Source organism: Chiloscyllium punctatum, chromosome 13, assembly GCF_047496795.1.
Source record: "Chiloscyllium punctatum isolate Juve2018m chromosome 13, sChiPun1.3, whole genome shotgun sequence".
In the NCBI taxonomy this organism is placed as follows: domain Eukaryota; kingdom Metazoa; phylum Chordata; class Chondrichthyes; order Orectolobiformes; family Hemiscylliidae; genus Chiloscyllium; species Chiloscyllium punctatum.
Genome location: NC_092751.1, coordinates 72,583,482 through 72,604,747, shown reverse-complemented (window position 1 = coordinate 72,604,747; position 21,266 = coordinate 72,583,482). Strand labels below are relative to the sequence as shown.

Sequence of the window (21,266 nt, the reverse complement as noted above, 5' to 3'; positions counted from 1 at the left end):
TCTGTAAGGGTGTGTGTGTCTGTGTGAGCACCTGTATATATGTATGTCCGTCCGCGTGAGTGTGAGTGTGAGTGTGAGTGTGAGTGTGAGTGTGAGTGAGTGTGAGTGTGAGTGTGAGTGTGAGTGTGAGAGTGAGAGTGAGAGTGAGAGAGAGAGAGAGTCTGTGTGTATAATGCTATGGTAATCACCTGTAATGTGACATGAACCCAAGGTCCCAGCTGAGGCCCTCCCTATGGGTACTGAACTTAACTATCAGTCTCTACTTGGCCACTTTTCACGGCTGCCTGTCCCAAAAGTCCAAGGTCGAATGTCCTGGACCAGTGAAGTGTTCCCCAGCTGGGAGGGAACCTTCCTGTCTGTTGATTGCGGTGCCCATTCATCCGTTATCGTAGCCTTTGCTCGGTTTCCCCAATGCACCACACCACAGGTCATCCTTGCCTGCAACATATAAGATAGACAACGTTGACTGAGTCACGAGTACCTGCCACATACAAGGTGGGAAGTGTCCCCACGTGTAATGTTGGTATCCATGTCCACACTCTGACACATCTTGCAGCGCCTACCATGACAGGGTTGTATGGAGTTGTCCTGAGAGCTGGGCAGCCTGCTACAAACAATGATCTGTTTGAGGTTTGGCGGTTGTTCAAACTTGGGAAGGGTCCATAGTGGACCTGGTGTTGGGGACTGAGCGTGGTCAGGTGGTTGAAGTTTAAGTAGGGGCTGACTTTGGAATAGTGATCACAATTCCGTAAGTTTTACAATATTCATGGACAAAGACAAAGGTGGTCCTAAAGGAAGAGTGCTAAATTGGGGGAAGGCCAATTATACCAAAGTTCGACAGGAGCTGGGGAATGTAGATTGGGAGTAGCTGTTCGAAGATAAATCCACATTTGATATGTGGGGAGGGTTTGAAAGAGAGGTTGATTAGCATGCAGGATAGACTTGGCCCTGTGAAAAAGAGGGATAGAAATGGCAAGATTAGGGAACCATGGATGACAGGTGAAATTGTGATGATAGCGAAAAGGAAAAAGGAAGCATACATAAGGTCTAGGTGACTGAGGACAGCCGAAGCTTTGAAAGGTTATCGGGAATGTAGGACCAATCTGAAATGATGAATTCAGAGGGCTAAAAGGGGTCATGAAATATCTTTACTCAGAGAGTAGTAAAGGTATGGAATGCTTTGCCTGCAATGGTAGTAGATTCACCAAGTTTAAGTGCATTTAAGTCATCATTGGACAGACATATGGATGTGCATGGAATAGTGTAGGTGGGATGGGCTTCAGATTAGTATGACAGGGCGGCGCAACATCGAGAGCTGAAGGGCCTGTACTGTGCTGTAATGTTCTATGTTCTATATCTTTAGCAAACAGGGTTAAGCAAAATCCCAAAGCCTTTTATTTATATATAAGGCGCAAGAGGACAGCTAGAGAAAGGGTTGGCCCACTCAAGGAAAAAGGAGGAAAGTTATGTGTGGAGTTAGAGAAAATAGGTGAGATTCTTAATGAGTACTTTGCATTGCTATTCACAGAGGAGAAGGATATGATGGATGTTGAGGTTAGGGATAGATGTCTGATTTATTCTCGGTCAAGACGGCATAAGGTGGGAGGAAGTGCTGGATATTCCAAAAGGCATTAAGGTGGACAAGTCCCCAGGTGCAGATGGGATCTATCCCAGGTTACTGAGAGAGGAAATAGCTGGGGTCATAACAGATCCCTTTGCAGCATCCTTGAACACGGGTGAAGTCCCAGAGGGTTGGAGTTGCGCTAATGTTTTCCCTTTGTTTTGGAAAGGTAGCAGGGATGATCCAGGTACTTAGACCAGTGAGCCTGATGTCAGTGGTAAGGAAGCTGCTGGAGAAGATACGAAGGATAGGATCTATTTACATTTGGAAGAAAATGGGCTTATCAGAGATGGGCAACATGATTTTGTGCGGGGTAAGTCATGTTTTACCAAGTTAATAGAATTCTTTGAGGAAGTGACAAAGTTGAATTTCTCAAAATGGAGAACTGTGACCAGTGGTGTTCCACAGGGATCCATGTTGGGATCACTGTTGTTTGTGATATATATAAATGATCTGGTGGAAGATATAGGTGGTCTGATCAGCAAATTTGCAGATGACAGTAAGATTGGTGGAGTAGCGGATAGTGAAGGGGACTGTCAGAGAATAATGCAGAATATAGATAAATTGGAGAGCTGAACAGAGAAATCGGGGCAAATGCGAGGTGATGCATTTTGGAATATCCAATTCAAGAGCAAACAATACAGTAAATGGGAAAGCCCGGGGGCAAATTGATGTACAGAGAGATCCAGGTGCTCAGGTCCAAGTGGCAGCAATGCAGGTAATGGATTGGTCTAGAAGGCATACGGCATGCTTTCTTTCATCAGACGCGGTATTGAGTACAAGAGTTGGCAGGTCATGTTACAGTGGCCGCACTTTGGTTCAGCCACATTTGAAATACGGCCTACAGTTCTGGTTACCACATTAACAAAAGGATGTGGATGCTTTGGAGAGGATGGAGAGGAGGTTCACCAGGATATGGAGCATGCTAGCTATTAAAAGAAATTGATTATATTAGGATTATTTTCATTAGAGGAATGGAGATTGAGGGGATATCTGATTGAGGTCGACAAAGTCATGATGGGTATAGACAGGGTGGATAGCAAGAAGCATTTTCCCAGAGTGGGGAACTCATTACTAAGAGTCAGGAGTTCAATGTGAGAGGGGGAAAAGTTTAAAGGAGATATGCATAGAGAGTTCTTTAGGCAGAGGGTGGTGGGTGCATGGAATGTATTATCAGCGGAAGTGGTGTGGGAGGGCGCAACAACGTCATTTATGATGCATCGAGACAGATACATGAATGGGCAGGGAGCGGGGGATACAGATCCTTAGAAAATAGGTGACAGGTTTAGATAAAGGATGTGGATCAGCACAGGATTGGAGGGCCGAAGGGCCTGCTGCAGGGCTGTAATGTTCTCCCAGACATCACGCTTCTTCACTCAAACCGCTGCTGAATGAGAGCGGAGCTGCCTCCCCTTCCCTGATGATACAGCCTGACTCGGGCCCTGACTGAGAAAGGGACAGAGAGTGAGAGACAGTCCCGGCAGGAAAGTGAGGGACAGACAGAGCCCAGAAATGGCTCTGACCATCCAGCTCCTCCTCCAGCCCCGAACTGTGTCTGTAACGGAACCTTTCCGCACAGTGGCCGGGAACTCAGTGCTCAGCGGGAAACCCACAGACTTCAGCCTCATGTTCATAGAGAGGAAAAACAAGAGCTTCATAAAAACAGTTTGTTTCATTGAAACGCCCATGCCCCGGCCTCTCTATAAATCAGCGTGAGGTCCCGTTCTCACTGTCACTGACTACCAGCTCAGGGACACTTCCAGTGTTTCCATTTCCCACATTCAGAGAAACAGTGCCTTGAGAGAGGAACACTGGGACAGAAACCCCGCTTCACACAGAGTCCCCAAGAAATGACTTGGTGGAATTCAGCGGCAGGAGGAGAAGCTGGTATTGAAATGGGAACAGCGGTGTCTTGTTAGAGAGAGGCCGGGGCTTGGCGGAGGGAAGGAGCCTCATGGCTCCAGGTCTGGCTCGGTGGCTCTGCGGGAACTCCCAGAAATCTCCCCCGGGAGCTGCTGACCCAGGGCCTGGGGCGACAGATCGCTCAGGATTTCAACAGCGCCCTGCGCTTCCAGAGCTCGGCCGTGATAGCCCTGCAGGAGGCCAGCGGGACTTTACCCTGGTGGGGGCTCTTTGAGGACACCAACCTGGGCGCCATCCACACCCAAAGACATCAAGCTGGGTGGCCGGATCCGCGGAAATGGGAGCCCGGCCGACCCTGCACACTCACCCCGAGAAACCAGAGCCACGGAACCATGGAGAGAGAGAGAGAGAGAGAGCAGGACCCCACAGGGCACATTGGTCTCCTCATGATAAACCCAAGAGTTGCTGCTGCTGTTGCACTGGAACAATCCAGGTGTTATTGAAGGAGCTGAGCCTGGCTGAGAATTCAGTACCTCGGCATTTATGTCCCATGAGTTAAAGACACATGTTTAGCAATCTTAGTTCAGTTTCACCGGGACACCAGCGCTTCAATGATGTTCTGCGGACATCGTTATAATCTCAATGCGGGCAGGAGATGATAAATTCTCGGGAAAACCTCTGCTGATTGGGGGTGGGGGGCGATGGAAACAGATTGGCCCCAAATCATCAACCGCTTTCTTTCCGATTTGATATGAGGAAATAAGATGGTAGTTTTACGGGGAAGAATACATTGGTGCTCAATGACTGATTAGTTTTGACATTACAAATCTATACACTTGTTCTCCAACCTCTCCATACCCAGTCTCCTTGAGTAGGTGCTCTATGGACGGACGATTAGATTAGATTACTTCGGCCCAACAAATCCACATTGACCCGCCCAGACCCATTCCCCTACATTTACCCCTTCACCTAACACTATGGGCAATTTAGCATGGCCAATTCACCTGACCTGCACATTTTTGGACTGTGGGAGGAAACCGGAGCACCCGGAGGAAACTCACGCAGACATGGGGAGAATGTGCAAACTCCACACAGAGAGTAGCCTGAGGCGGGAATTGAACCACCGTGCCACCCACAAACTCGATGGGCCGAGTTCCCTGTCTGATTCGCAGGGAGTCCACCAACATTCTTCCCGGGGAGCATATTAATATGGACACTGTTTTTAAGACCCCTCCTTCCTTGCAAATTGACACCACATTAAGTATTGCAGTCTCGCAGCTGTTCTGCTTTGCTCTCGGTCCATTTTGAAAGTTTCTATCTAACAGCAGAAAGCTTCATTCTGCAACCGGACAGAGCACGCACGGAGTTTTGGGAATTAAGTAACAATACGTACAATATCTCTGTCCTTTCGGACTCAAAGATGGGACACTTCTTGAATTGGCCGGACAGCGTTTCCCTCCGCCGTGCCCCACTGGGAGCTGGAGCTCCTGAAATGATCGAGTGTTAAAGAGATACATGAACACACTGAAGGAGCTGAAAATAACTCAGTATTGGATAATATCTTCTCTCTGTGTGAACAGGGAATTTTAAAAAAAGAGGCTTGATGTGAACACACCAGAGAATAAACCGCAGTGGGACTGATTATGATAAGCTCATGGTCTTACTGTTTCTTGTACTGGGTCGTTTCCTTCAACCGCATGAGGAAGAGCTGATGTGTGAAACTGGCAGTGAACGAGGATCTCAGGGGCTGGGCGGTGTATGTATATGACCAGGGTTAAATTCAGAGACCGCACAGGTAGGTATAGCACTCCAGCAAATAATACACACAGCACTCTACTACAACAGCGAGTTATAATAAACCACGATGTACGCTTCAGGCCCAAGCTCCTCGTATTAAAAATGCAAAAATAAAAATCAACCTGACAGAGGTGGGGGTCTAGTTTCTTTCTCTGATATTGTGAGCGGCTCTGAAAAGAGCCTTTGGGTTGTCAGAATCAAGATCAGTCTCTTCACTTTTTCGTGGGGGCGGTTTTCTTGGGCAGCAGCACGGCCTGGATATTAGGCAGCACCCCTCCCTGAGCGATGGTCACCCCTCCCAGCAGCTTGTTGAGCTCCTCGTCGTTGCGCACGGCCAGCTGCAGGTGCCTGGGGATGATGCGGGTTTTCTTGTTGTCCCGGGCCGCGTTCCCGGCCAGTTCGAGGACTTCAGCCGCCAGATACTCCAGCACCGCAGTCAGATAGACCGGCGCTCCGGCCCCCACACGCTCAGCATAGTTCCCCTTTCTCAGGAATCTGTGAATACGGCCCACCGGGAACGACAGGCCAGCCCGGGACGACCGAGACTTCGCCTTGGTGCGCGCTTTCATACCGCCCTTTCCTCTTCCAGACATTGTCTAATCTCTCCAATTTAAAAACCTGTCAATATGTACAAAACAGGAAATTTTACAAAGTACAATGTATCAATACTTTAGCGATTATTTACTTTAGGTTACAAATATAGAATCTGCCTTTATCTCTTTCCCTTGTCTACTTGAATCTCTCCATTTCTGACACTAAGTGCCGTTCTCAGAACCTTTAAAACAAACAAAAACGCGACAAAAATTGCACTCCACAACTAATCCCTTTTATTTCGTATTTCATAAAATGCGATATGTTGATAATACATCAGACAATATTGCTCCAGGTGAGCGTATTAACAGCATCTTTCGAGACGACTTTCAGGGGCCGTGTTTTCTTGCACTCGATCTGACTTCAGCAAAAGCTCCCCTTTGCGGCTCCAGTTTTATCTCGGTTCAGTTTGAAAGTCTCTCATTGATAGCATTCTGCAACGGGACAAAACCCGCGTGGAGTTTTGAAAATAAAAGAAAAAAAAAGAACTCAAATGTAAAATCTATCCGTGGGACTCGAGGAGAGGGGACGTTTTCCTTGTTTGCTCTGGGTGAAATTTACGGTTCATTCCCCACCAGGATCGCTCCTGAACTGACCGAGTGTCAGAGCAACGTGGACTGGGGAAGACGCTGAAAAATGACTCCCTATGCTCTCTAACAGGCAGGGAAAACAGGGTTTAATCCGAATGCTTAGAGATGAAGGTATGGTCAGCGGGCACTCTTAATGTAGGGAACATTAAAAAAAACAGAGATAGCGTCGAGATAAATATCGTTAGTTATACATTCCCAGAATCACTTGCAAACTAAAACGGTTCAACTATCTCAGGGAAGTGGTGGGTGGCTCTGAAAAGAGCCGTTGGAGTAAAGAGGAACAGGAACACATGAAAGGAGCTGAAAATGACTCAATAGCTTTTAATAAGCTCCCTTTCTGTGGACAGGGAAAAGAGGCTGGAGATAAACACAGGATACTGGATTAGTGGTGCTGGAAGAGCACAGCAGTTCAGGCAGCATCAGGAGGCTTTTGCCCGAAACGTCGATTTCGCTGCTCGTTGGATGCTGCCTGAACTGCTGTGCTCTTCCAGCACCACTAATCCAGTATTTGGTTTTCAGCATCTGCAGTCATTGTTTTTACCTTGGAGATGAACACACCCGAGGCTGAGTGCAGAGGTCAGAGGCCACTCATTGAGATAAGCTCATGGCCTTACTATTTGCTACACTGGGTCATTTCAGCTCTTTCTAATGTGCTAAAAGGGAATGTGAAACTGGCTGTGATCGAGGTGTATAGGAGCTCAGTGATGCATAAATAAAGACCTGTACCGCAGAGGCCCGTACAGTGCAGTAACAAATAATGCATCATCTATTGACGTTATTACAATGGAGCTTTATATGATACTCCATGATAAACACCTCAATCCCCTTGTCTCCCAGTCCTCACTGTGAACCTGGCTGAGTGCAGGGGTTGAAGGGATGCGGATGTTGGATTCTGACTATAACGTCCAATATCCATGCGATTAAAACGGTCAATAAAGTCCCACAATAAAAGGGAAACTAACGGGATATGATCAGGTGTATCCGACAACTCCGTGGAAATGTAGGAAAGGGATTGCTGGACACATTCCTGAGATAACTGTGATTTCTAAATGCCGGTGTTGGACTGGGGTGGATGAAGTTTAAAAATCACACAACACCAGGTTTATTTGGAAGCACTAGCTTTCGAAGCGCTGCTCCTTCAGGAGGTGGTTGGAGGAGCATTACTTCACAAACTCGTGCTTCCAAATAAACCTGATGGACTATAACCTGGTCATAGAGTCAGAGGTGACCAGCATGGAAGCAGACCCATCAGTCCAACCCGTCCATGCCGACCAGATATCCCAACTCAATCTAGTCCCACCTACTAGCACCCGGCCCATATCCCTCCAAACCCTTCCTATTCATACACCCATCCAATGCCTCTTAAATGTTGCAATTGTACCAGCCTCCACCACTTCCTCTGGCAGCTCATACCATACACGTACCACCCTCTGCGTGAAAAAGTTGCACTTTGTGATAACTGTATTATGGATAGCCATGGGTGAGGTTCCAGAAGACTGGAGGGTGGCTAACGTGATGTTATTACTTCAGGAAGGTGGCAAGGAAAAGCTGGGGAAGAGTAGACCAGTGGGCCAATAGTGGACATGGGTCATAGAATTCCTACAGTGTGGAAACAGGCCATTTGGGCTAACAAATCCACACCAACCCTCTGAAGAGTAAACCACCCAGACTATTCCCCTACTACTCTACATTTACTCTGGATCAATGCACCACACATCCCTGAAGCACTATGGGCAATTTAACATGTCTAATTCACCAAATCTGCACATTTTTGGATCGTGAGAAGAAATCAGAACACCCAGAGGAAACCCACACAGACACTAGGAGAATGTCTGTGTGGATTTTGGACAGTCACCTGAGGCTGGAATTGAACCTGGGTCCCTGGTGCTGTTTGGCATCAGTGCTAACCACTGATCCATCATGTCACCCCATTGTGTGAGACAGGATTAACATGCATTTGGAAAGGCAGTGGTTGATTAGGGGTGGTCTGCATGGCTTTGTTTGTGCGAAGTTATGTCTCAGTAATCTGATTACGATCTTGAAGGTGTGACAAAGAAGATTAATTAATCCAGGGTGGTGCACGTGGTCAATATGAACTTTGGCAAGGTATTTGACAAGGTTCTGCAAGGTTAGATCACATGGATTCCAGGGAGGGCTAGTCATTTGGATACAAAATTAATTTGGAGTCAGGATAGTAGAAGGGTATTTTTCAGACTGGAGGCCTCTGAGCAGTGGTGTACTGGGTCCACTCATTTTTGACACGAAATAAGTGATTTGGATGTGAATAAAGGAGGCATGGTTCGTAAGTTTTCCGATGACATCAAGATTGATGTTGTTGACAGTGAAGAAGATTATCTCAGAGTACAGCGGGATGTTGATCAGAAGAGCGAGGAATGGCAGATGGAGATTATGTCAACTAAAAGTGAAGTACTGCATTTTGGTATCACAAATTCGGGCAGGGCTTTAATTAAACCTTGAAGTGCAGGTTTATTGTTCCTTGAAAATGGACTCGCAGGTGATGGAGTAGTGAAGAATGTAGTTAGTGCAGTGAGTAGAAGGGTTGTGATATCATGTTGGAACTGTACAAGACATTGATTGGGCAACTTTTGGAATATCATGTTCAATTCTCATCTCCCAATTATACGAAAGATGTTGTTAAACTCGAGAGGGTTCAAAAATAATTACAAAGATATTGGCGGGGTTGGAGGGTTTGAGCTGTTGTGAGGGTCTGAATAGGCTGGGGATGATGTCCCCGAAGCATCGGAGGCTGAAGGGTCATTTTACCAAGGTTTATAAGTTCATGAGGGACACAGATAGAATGGACAGCCAAAGTCTTTCTTCCCTCATGGTGTGGGAGTGTTGATTCCCCAATATCTTATCCAGAGTCCAAAATGAGAGGCCATGGGCTTGAGGTGAGAGAGGAAAATGTTTAAAAAGGACCAAAAGGACTTTTTGAACACAGAGAGTGGTGCATATATGGAATGAGCTCTGAGAGGAAGTGGTGGACACTAGTACATTTACAGCATTTAAAAGGCATCAGGATAGGTAGATGAATGGGATGTGGGCCATAAATGTGGGCCATTTACCAGCTTATGTTGGATATCTGGTCTAGGAGTCTAATTCAATCAGGGTAAGGGCCTCATTTCTTTCACTGATGTCGTGAGTGGCTCTGAAAAGAGCCTTTGGGTTGTCAGAATAAAGAATGGTCTCTTCACCTTTTAGTGGTGTCCCCAGTGGTGGTTTTCTCGAGCAGCAGCATGGCCTAAAGATTAGGCAGCACCCCGCCATGAACGATGGTCACTCATCCCAGCAGCTTGTTGAGTTTATTGTCATTATGGAGGAGTCAGGGGAGGATGCGGGTTTCTTATTGTCCAGACCAGTGTCACCCACCACTTCAAGGTTGTCAGCTGCCAGATACTCGAGCACCGCAGCCAGATAGACCAGCGCTCCAGCACCCACACGCTCAGCAGAATAACCCCTTCGCAGGAGCCTGTGAAAGTGTTCCTCCAGAAAGTTTGTACTGTACTGGCTTCATAGAAGTTAGCGTATTGCAGTTGCATCAAGTGTGTATGAATCTCAGGAAAAAGAACCTAACACTTTAGTCCTTAAATGCATGAATAAGAAGAATAACTGGCAGATTCTTCAAGATCTGTTTGATATTCTAAGTGAATGCAGAATTAAGTTTGTTTGTTCCCTTTGCTTGTATACTTTGTGCACTCACTAATTAATTCTCTATCTGTCATTATATGTTATTCAGTGGGACTGTAGGAATCAGTTTATTGTCCTGCAAAACTCCGCTCATATGTGACAGACTGTCAATAGAGAACCGTAAGAATGTTTGAACCGTAAGAAGATCTTGGAAACTAAATTTTAACATAGAGGCCGAAGGTTCCTCTCTGCTGTGCAAATGCACTGATTTTATCTTTAAAAAATGTTATTTTAAAGGAGCCATTCTTTTCATACAAGAGGGATGCCCACATTGGATTGATCAACTTTAATCTACCTACTCTGCATTACTGAGCAGTTTAAATACTGCCTGTAAAGTAGAAAGCCAGTTACCAAAGTGAGAGAGGAGAGAGTTCTCAATTCATGTCTTCTGTTTTGGCTGGAAAAAGCCCACGCTGTTTGTGCCAAAAGGATTAATAGTCAAGTGAAAACACAACAAATTGCAACAGAAATAAATCTGCGTTGTTCTTCAGAGTAGAATAGGGGAAAGCAATGGACCTTTGAAAATGTTATAGTGCAGGGTCCAACTAGGACTCGGGATATCACAGTCTGGTCATCAGAATGATACCATTGTTTTTTTCATTATAGGGTGATAATTTATTTTAAAACTGCTTAATCAAAGATAGGTAATAAGGGAAAGCCAGGGAACTATAGACTGATGAGCCTGACATTGGTGATGAGCAAGTTGTTGGAGGCAATCCTGAGGGACAGGATTTATATGTATTTGTAAAGGCAAGGACAGATTAAGGATAGTCCTTATGGCTTTGTGTCTGGGAAATCATGTCGAACAAACTTGATTTCGTTCTTCAAAGAAATAATAGAGGATTGATGAGGGCAGAACATTAGATGTGATGTATTTGGACTTCAGTAAGGTGCTTGACAAGGTTCCTCATGGGAGGCTGGTTAGCAAGGAAAGATCTCATGGAATATAGGGAGAATTAGCCATTGGATACAGAATCTGCTCAAAGGTAGAAGACAGAGGGTGGTAGTGGAGGGTTGGTTTTCATATTGGAGGCCTGTGACCAGTGGAGTGCCACAAGGATTGATGTTGGATCCAATATTTCTCGTCATTTATATAAATGATTTGGATGTGAACATAGGTATAGTTAGTGAGTTTGCTAAAATTAGACTAAAATTAGAGGTGTAATGGACAAGAAGAAAGTTACCTCAGAGTAGAATGGACAACTTGTTTAGATGGGCAAATGGATTGAGGAGTGGCAGATGGAGTTTAATTTAGATAAATGTGAGGTGCTGCAATTTGGAAAAGCAAATCAGAGCAGGACGTATACACTTAATGCTGAGATCCTAGGGAGTGTTGCTGAACAAAGGGACTTTGGAGTGCAGATTCAAAGTTCCCTGTAAGTAGAGTTGCAGTGAAGAAGGCATTTGTTATCCTTTACTTTATAGGTCAGAACATTGAGTATGGGAGCTGGGAGGTCATGTTATGGCTGTACAGGACATTTGCTAGGCCACATGTGGAATCTCCTTCCTATTGGAAGGATGTTGTGAAACTTGAAAGGATTCAGAAAAGATTTACAAGGATGTTGCCAGGGTTGGAGGATTTGAGCGATAGTGAGATGCTGAACAGGCTCCACAACCACCTGATGAAGGAGCATCGCTCCGAAAGCTAGTGTGCTTCCAATTAAACCTGTTGGACTATCACCTGGTGTTGTGTGATTTTTAACTTTGTACACCCCAGTCCAACACCGGCATCTCCAAATCATGATATGTTCATCTTGCCATGTGAATATTTAGGTGCAATCATCAACATGTACCTATCAGTTTCTACTTTGTGAATATCCCCAATATATGAGTGTTAGTATCAATCTGAAACTGTCAGTTTCTGCTTAGTGTAACAGTAAAGTTGTACCTGTTATTCTCTAATATTTGATTCTTTTTATCAACTGTCTCTGTCAGTTTCCAGATTAGAGTGGCGCTGGAAAAGCACAGCAGGTCAGGCAGCATCCGAGTAGCAGGAAAACCGATGTTTTGCCCAAAACCTGCCGTGCTTTTCCAGCACCATTCTAATCTCGACTCCGATTTCCAGCACCTGCAGTCCTCACTTGCTCTGTCAGATGAAACTGGAGGCTATCTGAAGATGTTACCCGGTATGGTGATGAAACTTCTGAAAGTGAACCTTCCAGCTCAGCAAGCAAACCTACGTCCTTAGTTATCAATTTTTTAACCTGTCAGATTCTGTGACTCTGAGTATAGTTATCAAATTGTACATTCTGGAATAGTGGTGCTGGAAGAGCACAGCAGTTCAGGCAGCATCCAAGTAGCTTCGAAATCGATGTTTCGGGCAAAAGCCCTTCATCAGGAATAAAGGCAGTGAGCCTGAAGCATGGAGAGATAAGCTAGAGGAGGGTGGGGGTGGGGAGAAAGTAGCATAGAGTACAATGGGTGAGTGGGGGAGGGGATGAAGGTGATAGGTCAAGGAGGAGAGGGTGGAGTGGATAGGTGGAAAAGGAGATAGGTAGGTCGGACAAGTCCGGACAAGTCATGGAGACAGTTACTGAGCTGGAAGTTTAGAACTAGGGTGAGGTGGGGGAAGGGGAAATGAGGAAACTGTTGAAGTCCACATTGATGCCTTGGGGTTGAAGTGTTCCGAGGCGGAAGATGAGGCGTTCTTCCTCCAGGCGTCTGGTGGTGATCAAATTGTACATATCAGTTTATGCCATCTGAAAGCATGAGTGATGTTCTGCACGTCTTCCTTACAGATTCTGCCCTATGCATGTGAATGAATACATCAATCCATTGCTGGGTTTATGAACAAGCTAAAGCACTTATGGTTTGATACCTGTGATTTTTTTTTGCTCTGGGAATGCAAGTGTTATTATTCGTCTCCAGCTAGGACTTTGTTTTTCAATATGTGAGATTAATTATAAATCTGTCCTTGTCAGAGCCTGCTGCACAAATATGTAAATGTAGTTGTCAATCAGTACCTGTCAGTTTCTCAGAAGTGAATGTGTGCAGTTAGATGTCAATTTATACCTGTCAGATTTGGCTATGTCAATATGTGAGTGCGATTATCTATCTATGCCTATCAGCTTCTGCTCAATCTGTATGTGAGTGTAGTTATGAATTTTTATGGTCAGATTTAGCTCTGCGAATACGTGAGTGTACTTAGAACATAAAACAGTACAACACAATACAGGCCATTCAGCTGTCAATGTTGTGCCAAACTTTTCTCCTCCTCTAAGCTCAGACTAACCCACATACCCTGCATTGTGCTATCTTCCATGTGCCTACCCAAAGTCGCTTAAATGTCCCTAATGTCTCTGACTCGGCTCCCACTGCTGTCTGTGCAATCCAAGTACCCATCACTCTCTGTGTAAAGAACCTCCTCTGACATCTCCCCGAAACCTGCCTCCAATCACCTTAAAATCATGCCGCATCGTGACAGACATTTCTGCCATGGCAAAAGGTCTCCGGCTATCCACTCTATCTATGCCTCTCAACATCTTGTACACCTCTGGCAACTCACCCTCATCCTTCTTTGCTCCAATGAGAAAAGCCCTAGCTCCATAACACATGTCCTCCAATCCAGACAGCATCCTGGGAATCCTCCTCTGCACCCTCTCTAAAGCTTCCATATCTTTCCTATAATGAGGCAACCAGAACTGAACAAAATATTCCAAGTGTGGTCGAACCAGGGGTCTATACAGCTGCATGACCTCACGGCTTTTAAACTCAATTCCCCTGCTCATTGAAGCCAACACACCATACACCTTCTTCACAATCCCTTCAACTTGGGTGGCAAGTTTGAGGGATCTATGGACTTGGACCCCAAGATCCTCTGTTCCTCCACACTGCCAAGCATCCTGCCTCTAACCCAGTATTGTTCGTTCAAATTTGACCTTCCAAAAATGTAGTTACCAAACTACACCTGCCAGTTTATGCAACACAGCTGTTCAATTTTATAATGTGTCTTGGGGTCAGTGTGTGTACTTGGGACTTATTTTAATACAATGTGTGTGTGTGAATATGTGTTTTCTCCCATTTTATCAGACATTGGCTAACAATGTGTGTTTTGAATTCACTTTACTTAATGTTGTATCTATATACATCTCATCTATTCACTAAAGGATTAATTCTGATTTTCAGCATCCACTTTTGTGACTCTTGTCCTGCCTCTGAGCATAGTTTCCTTCTCTGTCAGTATTTAACATCTACCGCATGTAAGGTTGTTGAAACTATGCAACAGAATGATCTATTTGTTTATCTTGTTTCTAAATTTAAAAAGGCTTAGAATTAATGTCGACTTACTGCTGATCCCAAGTATCTATTTTAGACCGGGAATAAGTCTGCCCCTTTTCAAAAGCAGTGAGAACATCAATGGCCTATGAATGATGACGTTTATTGGAACTGGGGCAGTGTGCATTGTGAATGGAGGGGAAAAAACTTACATTGCTAACATGGTGCTTGACTCTTGGTTTAAACATATCTCTCTGGAAAGTAGGCTGACTCAATCGGCTATGTGACTGTGGAGTGGATGATCTGCACTCTAGCAGTGGGAACATACCTGCTGATTATTCAAAGGTGCTGGCTTTGAACCCTGAAAATATTCCATTGTCTTGGCCCCTTAAGTATTTGCGTGAAGAGATAACTCCTGTAAATCAACATCAGCTGAGTTTGGCAATATTAACTGAATGTTACATTGATCAGTTCAATAATTATTTGGATGTTTCTTTTTCATTTAAGCCAACACTTCTAACAGAACCACTGGTCTGATTCCATCCTTGCCTTCACGAGCTGCTCCTCGCCTCGTGACTGTCTTGTTTTACATAATTTGGAGGTGCCGGTGTTGGGGAGACAAAGCCAATAATCTCACAACGCCAGATTATAGCCCAACAGCTTTATTTGGCAGCATGAGCTTTCGAAGCTCTGTTCATTCATCAAAAGGCATGGTTTGGAGGTGCCTGATGAAGGAGCAGCACTTCGAAAGCTAGAGTTTCCAAATAAACCTGTTGGGCTATAATCTGGCGTTGTGAAATTTTTAGCGTAGGTTTTCATAACTCTACACCAATGGAATGAAATGCAGAAACTGAGCAACAAATGCACAGCACCATGAATCCGGAGGAACCGGAATGCTTACCCAGTTCGATCTCCAGCTCCCAATCCACTAACCACTGAAGAGCACAACAACAGACGCCACTTCAAATGTTTTTACTCGAAACTGTTAATCTAGCGCCTCCAAAACATCTCATTTACAGGACTGTCACGTTTCCATAATTTCCCTGCACAATGCCAACACACAGTGGGTACAAAAACTGAACAATGAATTGTCCTCAGTGTCTAAAGGACTGAAAACCACCAGAATGATCCACAGCAGCTTCTTCCCACTCTGCCTCCCTCAGCAGGCCCACATACAGCCTGAGAAAAGCCTCTCTCTACACCCCAGGCCGCTCACTCCAAGTTCCGGGACCAGTGTCTGCTCCTCTCGGCCTCTTACAGACAGCCCCCGATTCTCCCGGACCTTACCCTGAATCAGTCCTGGTCTCTGAGCCCCCTCTGTGTCCCAGGCTCACATCCCGATGAGCTGCTGGAAGGAGCGTGCTGATCTCTCCATTGCAGTGTGTTTCTAACAAGACCCTTCCACTCCCGGAGGAAATACTCCTCACTGACAACCCCCGGAGGTTGGAGAGGGGTGGGGGGTGGGGGGAGGGTGGCGGTGTGGGGGGGGGTGGGGGGAGGGTGCTCACGCATGCGCTCCACTGTTCGGGAAGTGTCAGGCTGGGGGGGTGGGGGGTGGGGGAGAGGGACAGCGTCGCGCATGTGCTGCTTTCCCAAATGATTCCCTGAAACAAACATCAATAAGTCATTTCCCCCAATTCCTCTTTTTCCCAGTGGGAACAAAGGACCTGGGACTGTGGGGAAGGGACAGAGACCGTTTCAAATTGGGGCATTGCCCCTTAATGAAGATCCAATGTCGCTCATACCCGGGTTACGGTAACAACTCCTCCCTCAGACGCTCTGAGAGTCTGACGAGGAATTGGAGACACTGACGGCTCTTCGGTCCATCCATAAAGCTCCTACATTCAGTAACATTTCGTCTGATCTCATTGATCCATTAAATGTATTATTCCAAGCTCCCGACATTCGTCCGATAAATATTAACTCCTGTCGAAAGTAATGGGCAGCATGGTGGATCAGTGGTTAGCACTGCTGCCTCACAGCACCAGGTTCGATTCCAGCCTAGAGCGGCTCTCTGTGTGGAGTTTGCACATTCTCCCCGTGTCTGTGTGGGTTTCCTCCGGGTGCTCCGGTTTCCTCCCACAGTCCAAAAAATGTGCAGGTCAGTTGAATTGGCCATGCTAAATTGCCCATAGTGTGAGGCGAAGAGGTGAGTGTAGGGGAATGGGTCTGGGCGGGTCAGTGTGGACTTGTTGGGCCAAAGGGCCTGTTTCCACACTGTAAGTAATCTAATCTACTGTGCAGAGAGATAGAATAAATTGTACGTTTTTACGAAGGTGGAACGCTACTATTGGAAGGTGTCATATTGTGCAGTGGTAGTCTCCCTAGATGTAGGTCAGGAGTCCCGGGTTAAAGTCCCACCTCGTCCAAAAGTTGCTGCTGCTTGAGAGAATGGTTGGTTAAGAATATGCTGCCAATGAAATGGACGCTGCTTTGTCCTGAATGTCTGAAATGTTATGAGCTCATTCAGGTAAGTGCGGTAAACCACCACACACCTGCCTCATCAGCCTGGACCAGGAGAAAGCCTTTGCCAAAATGGGTTTTGCAGAGGGAATCTGCAACTGGATCTGACTGCTTTACACCAACGTTGTGAGCATTGTCTCAATCACTGGGTAGGAATTAGAAGGCTTCCCAGTCAGATCCGGAGTCAGGAGGGGCTGCCCAGTCTCTCCTGCTTTAACTGTATGTTGTGGAGAGCCGTTTAGTGAGACGATCAGAAGGATGCGACTCTGAGAGACCATAAGACCTTAAGACATAGGAGTGGAAGTAAGGTCATTCGGCCCATCGAGTCCACCATTTAATCATGGCTGATGGGCATTTCAACTCCACTTACCGCATTCTCCCCGTAGCCCTTAATTCCTTGTGACATCAAGAATTTATCAGTTTCTGCCTTGAAGACATTTAGCGTCCTGGCCTCCACTGCACTCCACAGCAATGAATTCCATAGGCCCATCACTCTCTAGCTGAAGAAATGTCTCCGCATTTCTGTTCTGAATTGACCCCCTCTAATTCTAAGGCTGTGCGCATGGGTCCTAATCTCCTCGCCTAACAGAAACGGAGAGGGGTGACTATTAAGGCCTCCCTGTACATGGATGATGTCACTATTTTCTGCTTGGATCTACTGCCAGTGCACAGACTCAGGTGCATCTGTGACCAGTTTGAATGGGCCTCCGGGGGCCAAGGTAAATTGAGGCAAGAACGAGGCCATGATCGACGGAAACTGGGCTGATCAATCGCCTATCCTCTTCACTGTCAGGGCTGACCACCTGAAGGTGCTGGGTATTTGGTTCAGAGGGGCTGGGGCTTGTGCCAAGACTTGGGAGGAACATGTCACCAAAGCGAGGCAGAAACTAAGGAGATGGGAGAAACAGTTGCTCTCCATCTTGGGTAAAAACCTGGTCATTCGGTGTGAGGTACTCTTTGTTGTTGTATGTGGTGCATGCCTGGCCTATTCCCCAAAAATGTGCTGCCACAGTCCCCCTGGCTGTTTCCACTTCATGTGCAGATCAAAGATGGACCATGTCCAAAGAGACACCATGCATAAAGATCTGTAGAAAGTGGGAAAAAACACACTCAATCCTACCCTCACCCTTTTTGGCCAATTTTGTGTGTGCCTGCATCAAGCTGTGCGTGGATCCCCTCCACACAAACACCAAGTGTCACTACGTACTGAGGTTCTACCTGTCCCCAGTGTTGGGAAGGATGGACTGCCGTGGAATGCTCAAAGTAGTTGGACTGTTCCGTACTAACTGTCCTTCATGAAGAAACTTGTGAAGAATAACACCTCTGACCACAAGTCCATCAGGAAGTGATCAAACATAGTGTCCTTGTGACGCTTTGGGAAAAGGAGAGGGCCAATCCTGGGGCAGTTTACTGCACAGTCTTTGAAACTCATTGCCAGAATACATCATCACCAGAACGTTCAACCAAGCACGAAGACATCCTTTGGTTGGTGTGGAGAAAGGCACTGCCTGTGAGATACTTTATGTATGCCCGGACTCTCTGCCCCACCGCACGCTGCCCTCAAAGCGGCTGTGGAGGGGACCAGATTGTCACACATCTCCTTCTGGAATGTGCCTATGCAAAGGACATCTGGAGAAGAATGCAGTGGAGTTTGTCGAGGTTTGTCCCGAGCAGCTCCGTGACATGAGACACTGCTCTATGCAGTGTTCGCTGGGATGAACACTGAGATGAATATCAATTGTGCCTGACGGACGATTAACATGGTGAAAGGTGCGCTTTGGTCTGCCCGAAACCTGTTGGCCTTCCAGTTGAAGGAATTAACCCAGATTGAATGTAGCAGACTGGCATATTCCAAGGTCCAGGATTACATGCTGAGGGACACGCTGAAGCTTGGGGCAGCTGCTGCCAAGACGCAGTGGGGAAAGACCACCGTGTATGGTCCCTCTGCCGAAGGATAAGAGTGTGTGCATACAGTAGTTGGGCCCTGCTGCCACCTCAGCTATAAGCCAAGAGGTTGTCTGTAAATATAGAGTATGATAGGCATGAAAGATTTAAGTTACCATCTGTAAGTAAAAAGAGTACAGATCTGAGCAAGTTCACTAACTGTCCAGGTACCAAAACCTTATTTTCTAAAACATGTTGTGGTGAGACAGTTTCTTATCGGAGCTGGGTGTTGCAGTAATTTCTGTGATGGGAATATAACCTTGTGATTTCGCAGCCCAAGGCTGCCTTTCTCCAGATCTTGTCGAATTGGGCCATGATCTGCTCCAGGAGACTGGTACCCTCACAAACTGTTTTAATGGTGCATTCCACTGCAGTGTTTTCACTCAGGTTTACAGTGATACATTGGGAATGCTTGATGTGCAATCCCATGGTTCAAATCCAAACTCCTCACTGTATCCACAGCCCCAACTCTCCGTGGTGCTGCATCGGCTCTTGTGAGTGACAGAACATGTAGTACTCACCCTGGAAACAATCCTGGTGTGTTACAGCTGAGATAGTCACTGTCCTTCATTCTATTCATTCACATTCACATTTGGTGATATTTCTGGCCTGTGAATTGTGTGGGTGTGAACATTGTGTAAGACAGACTGAGGAAGAGGGCGGGTGGGTTCGTCCAACCTAGTTATGTTTGTGAGGACGTTCATATCACTGAATCTCTGAGTCTCTCTTGCGCAAATCAAAGGTTTTCATTTGAAGTTATCCCCTTGCTCCCCTCCTAAACCCCAAAGGCAGAATTCAAGACAATATATTTGTTGATTTCAAGATTTCAGTCGGAAAGTAGCGACAATGTGAGCACTCAGCTCAGAGAGCGCGATCAGAGCAGCAGCAAAAATGGGTTTCACACGGAAAACGGAGCCGTCAATTCGAATAAAACCTTTCTGGCGGGAAACTTCCCGTGTCTGGAACAGGAAGATCCAGCCCGAACTGTCTGGAGATGCCGAATTCCACAGGAATTGGAGAGTTTCGGCCGAGTGAGGAACACAGAGGGGCAGAAGGGCAATGGTGTGTCGGCTGATGAAGGGCTTTTGCCCGAAACATCGATTTCACTGCTCCTCGGATGCTGCCTGAATCGCTGTGCTTTTCCAGCCCCACTAATCCAGTATCTGGTTTCCAGCATCTGCAGTCACTGTTTTTACCCAATGGTGTGTCGGCGCCGACTGCTCGCTGCCTTGAAGTTGTTCAGTGTTGCCATCAGCAGCTTCATTGCTGACCCAGTTCACACTGACACACACACACACACACACACACACACACACACTCTCACACACACTCTCACACACACACACTCTCACACACACACATACACACTGACACACACATTCAAACTCACACTGACACACACACTCACACACACATACACACTGACACACACATTCACACACACTGACACACACACATACTCACACACACACACTCACACACACATACACACACACACGCACACACACACATACACTCACATATTCATACACATACACATTGACACACACATACACACACACACGCACACACACACACACATACACTCACATATTCATACACATACACACTGACACACACACACACACATACACACACACACACATACAGACACACACAAACACACAAACACACACACAGTCACACACATACACACACATACGCACACAAACACACACACACACACTCACACACACACATACACACATACTCACACACACACTCACACACACAGATGCACACGCACACACACATGAGTCTGCAGCTGGATGTGGCCCCAATCTCTCCAAGGCCCCGCTGCCAACAGAAAGCGGCTACTGGGACACAGCACATGGAAAATCCTTCCCCAGGAACGGCTCTTCCCGTGTGAAAGGGACAACCATTCCACTTTAAATTGGAAATGGCTCCAGGGGATTGTTCCTGTTCTTGGAACGTTTCATAAACAAAACTCCTGTCTCGCAAATAAGAAGTGGGAAAAGTTGTTGGCAGGAAGAATAGAGAAAAGTGTTGACTGTGAGGACTCTGCCTCGTCAGCAGATGGATTCCTTACATTGTCCTCTAGTGCTGAACTTATTCTGTGTTGCCTGATGGATCGGTGTGTGTTTCCGTGATCGTATTGTGGGCAGTCATCTGCGGTTTAGCTGCAATAACGTGCGTTGGAAACCCAGGTCCACCAGTCTCTATTTCGTTTTTCTCATATTATGCACAATTGCAACACAGTAAAGTATCAGTTAATATTGGGAGATGACATACAGAGGCGTGTGAAATGCAGAGGTTTTAGTGACACTTACACAATGGTTAGAGATTACCTTCATTCAGGAGGTAAGGATGCGGAATGTGTTTTGGAAGAGATTAGGAACAGTGAGGAAAGAACTCACCAGCAGATGCCGTTTACAAGCCCACTCGCAGTACCCACAATGTGAAATAAAATGTAC

The 21,266-nt window shown here is 46.2% G+C and overlaps 1 protein-coding gene across 2 annotated transcripts; it reads right to left on the bottom strand.

Annotated features, from left to right (window-relative positions):
* Nucleotides 1-355: 355 nt before the first annotated feature.
* Nucleotides 356-15,737, bottom strand: LOC140484512 (histone H2A-like). Of its 2 annotated transcripts, XM_072582892.1 has the most exons (3): nucleotides 15,673-15,737; nucleotides 5,404-5,899; nucleotides 356-438 (listed from the first exon to the last, which is right to left on the bottom strand). In XM_072582892.1, the coding sequence occupies exon 2, from the start codon at nucleotides 5,872-5,874 to the stop codon at nucleotides 5,494-5,496; it is 381 nt and encodes a 126-aa protein (XP_072438993.1). In that variant the 5' UTR covers nucleotides 5,875-5,899; nucleotides 15,673-15,737; the 3' UTR covers nucleotides 356-438; nucleotides 5,404-5,493. The 2 variants fall into 2 exon arrangements, 1 of the variants encoding a protein (XP_072438993.1); XR_011962223.1 differs by lacking the exons at nucleotides 5,404-5,899; nucleotides 15,673-15,737 and adding an exon at nucleotides 5,149-5,259.
* Between the last annotated feature and the right edge of the window lie 5,529 nt (nucleotides 15,738-21,266).